This window comes from Erpetoichthys calabaricus, chromosome 1 (genome assembly GCF_900747795.2).
Source record: "Erpetoichthys calabaricus chromosome 1, fErpCal1.3, whole genome shotgun sequence".
Lineage (NCBI taxonomy): Eukaryota > Metazoa > Chordata > Cladistia > Polypteriformes > Polypteridae > Erpetoichthys > Erpetoichthys calabaricus.
Window position 1 is genome coordinate 327989772 of NC_041394.2, and position 12778 is coordinate 328002549.

The 12778-nt window shown below is 37.4% G+C and overlaps 1 protein-coding gene across 1 annotated transcript in view; it reads right to left on the reverse strand.

Annotated features, from left to right (window-relative positions):
- LOC114663649 (zinc finger protein 729-like) overlaps positions 1-12778 on the reverse strand; it is a 77667-nt gene that overhangs the window by 18231 nt on the left and 46658 nt on the right. Inside the window, exon 4 of the mRNA XM_051932024.1 lies at positions 9099-10592. Coding sequence (XP_051787984.1) covers positions 9099-10592 — 1494 coding nt within the window. The remainder of the gene's footprint in view (positions 1-9098; positions 10593-12778) is intronic.

The following is a 12778-nucleotide window of genomic DNA, read 5'->3' on the forward strand; positions in this document are numbered from 1 at the left end:
TTTAATTATCTCCCTCATTAAGATTTTGAACCCTTATTGCTTATTTAAGTCTTAAACAGCTGCATTCTCGGTTTTTAATTGTCTCCTTATTAGCAAGAAGATGCAAATAACAAAAGAAACCAGCAGTTATCCATTTTGCTTGTTACCCTTTACACCTGTGTGTATTTATCGTGCACCATTTGGATTAATTAAATACTTGGAAGGAAAAAGTAGAGAAAAAAGTGAAGGATTGAGAATTACCCGTCCGTTTTACACTTCAAAGTATTTGGATGATATCCTTAGAATGGGAAAAAAAAATCTAGGATATGAGAATGACTTGAAATAGCAGAGTTAAAGCACTAACAAGCCATGAAATATAATTATTGGCAAAGATTGTTTTCTAATTAAGCAACTGGGTTGGAACAAAAACCCGCGGCCCTCCAGGAATGACTTTGCCCACCCCTGCTCTAGAGGCAGGTTCTCCCACTTATCATTTGGGTGTAGAGGGGCCAGCATGGCAAAACACCTCCCCGAGGATCCAAGGTACAAATGTGGGTGCATGAAGCAAGGTTATTATAGTTTTGCCTTTTTATATTAGTTTTTATTTCTATATTGTTTCTGATCTTACTCAGGTGTTGTACCATGTTAGCCATTATGAATGTAGAGAAAAGCCAAGCACAATGACACCTTTTAATAATAATAATAATAATAATACATTTTATTTATATTGCGCTTTATATTTAACAATCTCAAAGTGCTACAAAATAAGAATAAATTAACAAGATAATCTATAAAAATAATTTAACAAAATGTCTTTCTAAAAAGATAGGTTTTTAGGTTTCATTTAAAAACATCAGTCGACTGTGGGGCTCTCAGGTAGTCAGGGAGAGAATTCCACAGCCTCGGCACCACCGAAGAAAAGGCCCTATCACCCATACTGCTAAGCTTAGTTCTGGGAACTTGAAGAGTGTTAGTATGCACAGAACGGATGGTGCGTGAGGAAGTACGAGGGATAAGGAGTTCCCATAAATACAGGGGAGCAGATCCATAGAAGCACTGATGGGTAAGGAGGGAAACCTTGTACTCTATTCTAACTGGTACAGGGAGCCAGTGAAGGGTTTTCAAGATAGGAGTGATGTGGCTATGTTTTCGCACCCTCATCAGGGTGCCATCATCTTGCCTGAAGAAGGGGCCTGAGTTGCCTCGAAAGCTTGCATATTGTAATCTTTTTAGTTAGCCAATAAAAGGGGTCATTTTGCTTGGCTTTTCTCTGATCTTACTCAGAAATTCAGTTTAGTTTTAGTTTTCCTTAATCCCGTATTTTCAGTTTTTATTTAGTTTTTATTTCACAAAGACATTTCTATTTTATTTTTAAATCTATTAGTTTCAGTTTTAGTTTTAGTAATTATGGTGTGGTTAAAGAGTTACTCTGGAGTTTAGTTTTGTGTCACAATCAGGCAGAACTGTACACTTAATGGGTTTGGGTATAATGTGAGTTTAATGTTAGTGGAAGCTGACTACACTAGATGGTCAAAGAATTTAATAAAAGCACTTGTGAACCAATCCCTTGCATCGTGTGTGTCCTCATTTGCCTGACCCACCAGGTTATGTTATTGATAGTGTTGGGGTCAAGAGGCTCCTGGAAGGGACTAGGATCATGGAGCAAGCCCACAACGTCACATTTACTATATCTGGAAAAGTGTAAATAAATATTGATATAAACTGTAAACTTGAAATTTGCAAAGAAATATCTCAAATTATCAAGTACAATTTTCTATGCACAAATTATTGATATCTTCAGCAACAATAAATGCAACAGATATTATTTAAAAAAGTAGTCTTATCTCTTAAGGATAAAATTGTTCCTGAATCAGTTTGTTCAAGCTCTAATTGTTTTGTACTATTTGCAAGAATGGAGTTAATACAATGACTTTGCAGTGAATTATACAGCATATACAGTACGTCCTGAACAGAATGCAGTTATGCTCTATTGATGTGCTGGGTTGACTTTGCAGACCTTTACTGTGCAAAGCTAATCTGTTTTGTGAATTCATTGCATTCATTGTAAACTCCTCCAAGTTAAAAAGCTTTAATGAAGCCATGAACCAGCACCTATGATGGTGGTGTCATCTGCAATCTTACAAATAACTAGTTGGCTTCATCCCTTAAATTCCCTAAAAAAAAAAAATGAAAAATTTGTCCTTGTTCTTTAAAATATGACATGAAATTGTCTTGAATTATTCTTTATGCACCAAATGATGTAATTTAAAACTTAGTTTTCAATTTTTTCATAGCACTAGAAAATGCTGCAAGTGTAAGCCAAATACAAAACTCTTAACAGGTCCGGGTAAATCTTCAAATGGTGATAATTTGATTTTTTCACTTTTTCAACACATTCTAGGTGGTGCATTGGTTCATTTCCATACACAAAAATATGGACATTTAACATTCATGAACCCTGTAAGAATGTATTTACTACATTGATAATCAATGTGCGAATTATAATTCAACCCACCATTGTAATTTCAAAACCAAATCTCTTTTTTGATTCACATGTCAAACAGAAGGGTCTCTGTTCATATCAATATGTTTAGTAACAGCAGCCCTGTGCATTTCTAGATGCTTATGAGTGTTTTTAACAACCAAAGCTCTATTCAGTTTGGAATTTTTTTATGTATATGTAAGCAACTGCAAGTCAATGTGAATTTATTTATATAGCTCATTTTAAAAAACATAGGAATGCTGTGGCCAACGCGCTTTACAATAATAGAAGAAAAAAAAACATACAATTAACATAAATAACATACAGTCATATGAAAAAGTTTGGGAACCCCTCTCAGCCTGCATAATAATTGACTCTACTTTCCGAACAAAGATTTTTAGTGAAGCAGTATTTAGTTGTATGAAATTAAATTAAATGTGAAAAACTGGCTGTGCAAAAATGTGGGCCCCCTTGTAATTTTGTTGATTTGAATGCATGTAACTGCTCAATGCTGATTACTTGCAACACCAAGTTGGTTGGATTAGCTCATTAAGCATTGAACTTCATAGACAGGTGTGTCCAATCATGAGATATAAAGGTATTTAAGGTGGTCAATTGCAAGTTGTGCTTCCCTTTGACTCTCCTCTGAAGAGTGACAGTATGGGATCCTCAAAGCAACTCTCAAAAGATCTGAAAACAAAGATTGTTCAGTCTCCTGGTTTAGGGGAAGGCTACAAAAAGCTATCTCAGAGGTTTAAACTGTCAGTTTCAACTGTAAGGAATGGAATCAGGAAATGGAAGGCCACAGGCACAGTTGCTGTTAAACCCAGCAGGTCTGGCAGGCCAAGTAAAATACAGGAGCGGCATATGCGCAGGATTGTGAGAATGGTTACAGACAACCCACAGATCACCTCCAAAGACCTGCAAGAACATCTTGCTGCAGATGGTGTATCTGTACATTGTTCTACAATTCAGCATAATTTGCACAAAGAACATCTGTATGCAGGGTGATGAGAAAGAAGCCCTTTCTGCACTTGCGCCACAAACAGAGTCGCTTGTTGTATGCAAATGCTCATTTAGACAAGCCAGATTCATTTTGGAACAAAGTGCTTTGGACTGATGAGACAAAAATGGAGTTATTTGGTCATAACAAAAAGTGCTTTGCATGGCAGAAGAAGAACACCGCATTCCAAGAAAATACACCTGCTACCTACTGTCAAATTTGGTGGAGGTTCCATCATGCTGTGTGGCTGTGTGGCTAGTTCAGGGACTGGGGCCCCTTGTTAAAGTCGAGGGTCGGATGAATTCAGCCCAATATCAGAAATTCTTCAGGATAATGTTCAAGCATCAGTCACAAAGTTGAAGTTACCAGGGGTTGGATATTCCAACAAGACAATGACCCATAAACACAGTTCAAAATCTACAAAGGCATTCATGCAGAGGGAGAAGTACAATGTTCTGGAATGGCCATCATAGTCCCCTGACTTGAATATCATCGAAAATCTATGGGATGATTTGAAGCAGGCTGTCCATGCTCGGCAGCCATCAAATTGAACTGAACTGGAGAGATTTTGTATGGAAGAATGGTCAAAAAAATACCTCCATCCAGAATCCAGACACTCATCAAAGGTTATAGGAGGCGTCTAGAGGCTGTTATATTTGCAAAAGGAGGCTCAACTAAGTATTGATGTCATATCTCTGTTGGGGTGCCCCAATTTATGCACCTGTCTAATTTTGTTATGATGCATATTGCATATTTTCTGTTAATCCAATAAACTTAATGTCACTGCTGAAATACTTCTGCTTCCATAAGGCATGTCGTATATTAAAAGGAAGTTGCTACTTTGAAAGTTCAGCTAATGATAAACAAAAATCTAAAGAATTAAGAGGAGTTCCCAAACTTTTTTATATGACTATATATATATAATATGTGTGTGTGTGTATATAAAGTGGAGTATTCCTGTAAGGAATAAAAATACAAAATGATTAGATGCAAAATTAAAAAGATAATCAACTAAAAAGTAAGTTCAATTATCACATAACAACAACCCAGTCATCAAAGATTGATTGTTCAAATGTTTCAATAATAAAACATTTTACTCAACACAGAAGTACAGTTTCCAGCTGCCAACTGTTTTATTTCATGGTGAAATCAGAGACAAAAAATCTAAGATTAAACAGCAAATGTTATGGAAATGCTAACAGCACAGGAAATGAAAAAGTCACAACAAGCAGGCTGAATTACACAACGTTTGAAAAATGACAGAATTCAGTGCTTGACATTGCAAATTCATAAAATGTTCAGCCGTCTTGCCTACTGTTGCTTTTGTTCCAGGCCCGGTTTTTAAAATTGAGATCCAACACCCAAAGGACTCAATGGTTAAGATTTCAAAGACAGAGTTATAGATTTATATGAAAAAGCGTATAAAGCAGTTAAAACACACACATGTGCAGCTTGTACAATATCCCATCATGGTGTATTAACAAATAATATGCAGACTAGTAAAATAATGGAAGCATGTTTAAGAATGTAAAAAATAACAGCATAAAAACAGAATGTGCAGAATCTTACTGTAGTATTAATCTTTATTTAAAGATGCATTTTTGTCAATTTAAGGGTATTTATTCAAAGGGATTCCATTTCTGTTATTATTTTCGTGTTTGTAATTAAACATTTTTTTTGTTGAAGTTTTAGTTTTTGTTATTTATGCAGTGGTTCTGATGGTCATTTGTCCACAACATAACAGAAGTTACCATATAATTATGGTGGCATTCACACTTTATATTATCCCTCAACGGATGCAAAAATGTGATCTTCATTGATGGTAGTTAGCTTTACTGCCAAGCAGGCCCTACTGCTAGGATTGTTTGTATCGGAATGGACCTTGCAATTTTTCTGCTCATTCATTCTCATTTTGGCTTCTCCAGGATTCAAACCCTTGCTGGAGATTTTATCAAAGATTACTTGTTTCTTATTCACATCCTGGTTGTTTTATGCTCACAATAATTGTTGCTTCATTGCTTGTTATAACAAATCATCATACTGAGTGCATTCAGCAGGTGCTGTACAGAAGCAGTTAAATTATTGATCTTCCATCCACCCGTCCATTTTGTACCACTTTTATCCGTGTTGTAAGAGACAGCTGGGAGCTTAATCTGGCTGGGACACCAGGCTGGGGGAAGGCAGCTTTTTTAGGGCACTGCCTCCCCCAGTACACTAGAGGGCAGCCCTCCTGGTTTACAGCGATTCCCACAGGGTGCCCTGGGACTTGGAGTTCTGCATCTCATGAACCGGGGGACATGAGGTATCCGCCATGTGGGCGGAAGAACAGAAGCACTACTGGGTTGGACAATATATACAGGACGCCTTAAACCCAGTCGAGGAGCTAGAGTCAGGTGGAAGGTGGACAAAGCTTGCTGGGAGGTGTGGAGGAGATTAGAAAAGAAAAGAAAAGAAAAAGGGAGAAAAAGAATCATTTGTGTGCTTTATTGCCTACTAGGTGAAATATCTGGCGTTGCCCAGGAGGAAAATAACTTTTTTTTTTAATTGTTTGAGAAAAATATAATTAAAAACAAAAACACAACTTTAAAAATAAAACTAAATTAACAAACAATGAAGACCAATGAAAAACACGTGTACCAAGTTTCATGAAAATCTCTCTAGCCGTTTGGAAGTGATGCTGGAACATACACACACACATTGACTTTTAAATACAGTGGAACCTCAGTTCACGAACATCTCGGTACACATACAAATCGGTTTACGACCAAAAAGTTCGTCAAACGTCTGCCTCGGTTCACGACCACACACTCGGTATACGAACAAGCCAGTTTCCCTTTCGGTTTGTACATGTTCAGTCTCTCCCTGTGCAGTGAGCAAGAGAGAGAGCGAGAGAGAGCATACACATGAGAGAGACAGACGCACACACGACAGAGAGAGCTGGACAGAGAGCTGGATGCATAAGGTAGAGAAGGCAGTTAAAGAATGCACTGGGCTTGATTTTGTTTTCACTTCTGTTTGCAGTGATCGGTTCGTAGCGTGCATTGTTGCAATGTTACTTTTCTTGGTGGTTTATTAAATTAGGGATTTTTCAAATGTTCATTTTTTCCCCTGTGCTTAAAACTCGTTAAAAAAAAGTGTTTTTAGTGAGCAGTTTGTAGTGCTATAGCGCGAACTATTGCAGTGTTAGTTTTCTCTGTTGTTCAAGGTTTTCTCAGTGTTATTCAATGTTTTTACATTTAGTTTACTATTACGCTGTGCATTCTATGGTATAATTATATTTGTGCTTAAAAACTTAAAAAATATATATTTACATACAGTTCGTACGGTCTGGAACGGATTAATTGTATTTACATACAATCCTATGGGGGAAATTACTTCGGTTCACGACCAGAGTTTTGGAATGAATTATGGTCGTGAACCGACGATTTATATATTAGATTTACTTGTGGCTGTGCTGGTTGTGTGATAGTGAAGAACTGTGAAGAATTTCAGCAAACAAAACAATTTCTTGGTGCTTTTAAACTTGTGTCCACAGTGTCTGTCTGTTGGGTTTGAGGAGCAACAGTGCCCTCTAGTGTTCACAGTGTCTGGTTCATGAGAGCAGCAGTCTAAGCAAAGATGCACAGATGTCCCTTTTCCCCACCACTTCCTTCAGCTCGTCCAGGGGCATACCAAGACACTTCCAGACTAGTCGAGACATATCTCTTCTGCATGTTCTGGGTCTGCTCCAAGTTCTCCTCTAGGTTGGACATGCCTTAAACACCACGCCAGGGAGGCATCCTATTCAGATCCCTGAATCACCTCAGCTGGCTCTTTGCAATGCAGAGCAGCAGCGGCTCCACTTTGAGGTCATCCTAAACATCTGTGCTCCTCACACGCTCTCTCTCGTGCTGTTGCTTGTACCCAGGATATAGTTCTTTAGGTCACTACCCAAAGCTCATGGCCATAGGCAAGGGTACCTTTGGATAAGCTCTCTCTTTACCATGACCGACTGATACAATAAACACTTTACAGCAGACGCTGCTCTGATCCACCTGCCGATCACTTGTGAACATGACACCAATCTACTTGAGGCAGTACTCCAAAACCTGGAGAGGACACTCCACCCTCTGCCAACTGAGCTGCTCCTTTAAAATGTCTTGCTCTTTGTGAACAGGAGTGACCTCAGCAACACAATTAATAATCAAGGGGGTTTCTTATGATCCCTTATTATTGTTATGACAAGGATTACTGTAGACATAAAACAACCAGGATATGTCTAAGAATTGAGAAATCATCTTCAAAAAGACAAGTAAGTGTCAGAACAATGAAGAAGCCAAAACAAGAAAGAGGGACCAGAACTGGAAGACAAGCAAGAATCAAAAGTCAGAATTAGAAAAGGGTAATCACTAAAACACAAAATCCTAATGCTACAGTCTAGTTGATAATAAAACTAAATATCCCTTCAAAGATCAGAATGTTTTTATACCCACTGAGGGTTATCATAAAGGCCGAATGTTGCCATATTTATATTCTAGCTTCTGTTATATGATCAGTGTGATGATTGTGGTCAAATGACCTTTGAAATGGCGCAACATAAAGTAAATAATAAGTAAAATAAACTAAGAGGTAAGTGAAAGTTAACTTTAAAATTACAAAGCAGACAGTCAAAATAATAACAGAAATGGAATCCTCATGATTGAAAACCCCTAAAAAGACAAAAATACATGCGTGAACAAATATTACAGATTACAAACTGAAAAATGACTAACAACAGTTACAGCAAAACATATTAATGTGTAAGAATTATAACATCTCATATTATAGTGCTGTTCTATCATAAACATTGTCAACTACACAAAAGAAACATTATCAGTTTTTAATGAATCATGCATTAAATCAAAAAAGCTAAATTTAACAGTCAATGCCTGACTCAAAAAAATAAAATTGTGAATTTACAAAGAAAAACATCAAGATTAATAAATGCAATAGACATGCATAAAAAGAGAAAAAGGAAGATTTTCCACTTGTTTTTGTAAATGAAAAACTTGATGTCTCTAAAACTATAAAATATGATAGAAAGTGTAAACAAAATAAATAAAACAAAAAAAAATTTAGTAAACAAAATACAGTACATAGAAATAAATTACACATACTAACCCAACATACTAGCTGCTCAGCCATCACTGTGTTGTCATTTGTAGGTGTTTCACCAAATCAGATTCCATGCATCTGTTGGGCTTATACATCAAGCTTTATTGCCATTACACACAGTACTATGTGTCCAAACATAAAATAAGTATTTTTAATTACATTACCGTAATGTTTTTTCCTTTTTAAAAAGACTTTAAAATATTTGTCATTGTGATAAGGATAAACAAAAACCCTCATGCTTTAAATAAGACAGCTTTCTTTTTAAAATTGGTTGTGAGTTCTCTGTCTACTTCCTGCACTGTCCCCACTAATGTCAAGTTCTATGCAAGTCCCACTGACAGGACATCTAGATGAGCCTGGAAGGTTTTCTTTTGGTGTGGATCCAAGAACAATTTGCACACTTTTAGTTGTCTTTTTCCCCACCGGTCTCATTTCAAACTGCATTTTTCTTAACCTTATTATCTCTGTCCCAATTTCTAATTCAGAAAAGTCATTTGGAACTTACAGTGTGTTGTCTCATGTGTTTCTGAAGATGGACAACTTGTGAGAATAGTTTGCCACATTCAGAACAGCAATATGGTTTCTCTCCAGTGTGAATTCTCCTGTGGGTCTGAAGACTGCTGCTTATGGAAAATCGTTTGCCACAGTCTGAACAGCAGTACGGCTTCTCTCCAGTGTGAATTCTTGTGTGTTTCTGAAGACTGCCCCTGTCAGAAAATAGTTTGCCACATTCTGAACAGGAGTAGGGTTTCTCACCAGTGTGAATTCTTGTGTGTTGCTGAAGATGGCTGATTTGTGAAAATCGCTTGCCACATTCAGAACAGCAATGAGGCTTCTCCCCAGTGTGAATTCTTATGTGCACCACAAGAGCAGTGCGATTGGAGAACTCCTTTCCACATTCAGAACAGCAATACGGCTTCTCCCCGGTATGAATTCTTGAGTGCTTTTGAAGACGGTTGCTGCAGGAGAATTGCTTTCCACACTCAGAACAGGAATATGGCTTTTCTCCAGTGTGAATTCTTTTGTGCACAACAAGACTACTACTTTGTGAAAATCGCTTGCCACATTCAGAACAGCAATACGGCTTTTCTCCAGTGTGAATTCTTGTGTGGCTTGGAAGCTGGCTACTGTCAGCAAATTGTTTGCCGCATTCAGGACAGCAATATGGCTTCTCCCCAGTGTGAATTCTTGTGTGTCTCTGAAGACTGCTATTGTCAAAAAATCGTCTTCCACATTCAGAACAACAATATGGTTTCTCCCCAGTGTGAACTCTTGAATGTTTGTGAAGACTGCTCCTGTCAGAAAATCGTATGCCACAGTGAATACAGCAATATGGCTTCTCTCCTGTGTGAATCCTCCTGTGTGTCTTAAGTGTGCTACTGCTGGAAAAACGTTTCCCACAGTCAGAACACTCATATGGCTGCTCCCCAGTGTGAATCCTTGCATGTGTCTGGAGATGGGTTATTTGTGAGAATCTTCTGCCACAATCAGAGCAGCAATATGGCTTCTCTCCAGTGTGAATTCTTGTGTGTCTCAAAAGATTACTATTAGTAAGGAATTGTTTGCCACATTCAGGACAGCTAAATGGCTTATCCTGGGGAGCATTCATCTCTTCTTTGTGAATTCTTAAGTGTTTCTCCAGACTTCCAATGTGGCAGAATCGTTTGCCACATTCAGGGCAGCAATACGCCTTCAATTTCTTATAACACCTCTGGTTATAACTGGATTTGGGTTTAAAATTTTTCTTGCACTCTTGAAGGACATACATATGTACTGGATTTGAGCTGTACTGCTGTTGGGTATTGAGGGTACCCATTAATGTTAGGTTCTCAACAGGCAAAGAACTATATCGCAAAGAGGGTGGTGTGAAATCCACTATTCCAGATGCCACTTCCTTTGCATCTTCATCACACTGTTTCTGCTGTGATCTGCTTGGGAGAAAAGCTGACGTCTGAGCAAATGAAGACAGGGAGAAGCCTCCACTCTGTTGTAAACCTGTATCAAAAACAAATGTAAAATATTTTAAACAGTGTACATCAGCCAAAAGAGATCTTAACAAAGAGATTCAACACAAGGCATTCAGTGTTAGATGGATTATTCATTTTTACATAAACACATTTTACAAATAATGGGGTACTTTTTCTGATTGCACATGAAATATCCAAAATGTTATGAGAACTCCAAATTATAACCACAAAGCAGGCCAGAATTCTAATCAGCCTTCCCAGAAAAGGAACACTCTAGGGCTGTTTCAGTTCATACTTTACAGGCTGGCTTCAGCATACACTAGGCCAAATGCTTCAAAATTTCAAAAATATATATGAAAAGTCCCAAAATATAATACAAATGTCATCACAAAGGACAGGATTACCGTAAACCTCTGGTATGCAGAGAAACAGGCAACAAAAGAATCTTTATACAAGTAGATTAACTTGCACAAAATGAAAATAACAAAAATTCTCTAACCAGCATAAAAGAAGCAAAAGGATTTACCCACAAGGCAATCCAAAAGCTAACAAGTCCCAATACAAAATACTATATTTTAATCCAACAACAGAAGCCAAAAAGAGTAGAAAAACAAAGTCCAATGTCAGTAGTAATACTTAAAAACACCAGTACTCCACTGAAGCATTCAATGAACTGCAGGGGACTCCACTTCATCTCCACTTTCCTTTTATGGGGCTGGGGGAGGTCCTTAGCAGTGAACTTCATTAACAGGGGTGTCCTACGGGTTTTCCCACTGATCTTATCACCACTTCATAATAGGTGGTGTTTGGGCTTTTTCACTAGTTTGTTCTCACTTTTTAAGAGGGTGTTCATTACTCATTTACTTCATTTTAACCTTGGTAATTACGTTGGTGGCTAAGATGAGGCAGACCTGGCGTGCTCAAGCTTCAAGCCACGTTTACTTAACTCTTTAGTTACCTTCAATCCTTTTGTTTTGAATAAGTCATTGTTACAACTTCATTTAAGTACATAATTGTTTTAAACTCTAAAAAGTATCCTGTATTGATTAAAAATATTTGATTAACATTATCTGAGAGCCGGAGTTCAATCATCAGGAGGAAGGACTTAGAGGCTGCCTTCTGCGGAGCAAAGTACTGTGGGTAGCAGGAAGAAAGAGAAAACGTGGTTGTTCCCACTGTCTAAGTATTTGCACTTCAAATAGTTATAGAGTTCCTTAGAAATATTAGCGTCAGACAAAGCAATGTAAGTTCAGTTCATTTGTTTTTGTTCGTATTAAATTGTTTGAGTATATATGTTTAATTAAGAACCAATAAGTTATTCCCTTGTTAAGGTTAAATGAGTAAAGAATCAGAAAGTAATGATGTTATATTTGGGGGAACTTTAAGTGTCACTGTAGTTCTTATAAGGCACTATAAATCTGAATATTTAATTTATTAATAACTTTATAATAGTTATGGTCGTAATTTCATTAACTCTGTAAAACGCTTCTCAATAGTGCCTTTAGTTACAATGGTGCCATCTAGTGGCCAATTTCAGTATTGTAACTTTGTTATTGAAATTTGTGTACGATTTTGCAACGTGATTTTCCTTTATGTGTAATTTGAGAAGTAAGAATAGTTCTACTTTAACTTTTTATTGTAGAACACACACACTTTTATGTACACCTATATCTGAATATTAAAGTTTGGATATGAAATCTACTTTCCAAGTGTTTTAATCGACACTCTGCAGCAAATGCCAACTATTTCTGCACACGCAGAAGTGACCTTGGCCATCAAGCTGCCTCCCCCTATTGGCCATTCCACAGCTGAGTCAGTGCTGGGCCAGCCAATCCGATGAAAGGACCCCTCTAACCAGATGATTTCTGCGATCCTCCATCAGAGATGACTTTATCTTAGTCAGGCAAACAACTTGGCAGATGGGCCATGGCATCAAGTGCCACATTTGAAATAATCTCTGTTTCATATCGGCACTGACAAAAAACCAGCACTAAAGGGGCCTCAACTAAAAAAGTGAAGGAAAAAATGTACACAGCAAAAAATGAGCGCATCTTTGGGGTTAGTTTTAATCACTGGAAAGATCCTTTTTTTAAAATAACATAAATGAACTTTGTCGCATGACCAAATATAATGCGAGGAGAAGCAGCACATAACACAAATGAAGAAGGACCACAATCTCATGTAAATAAAGCAGTGAGCAGCCTGAGCTGTACA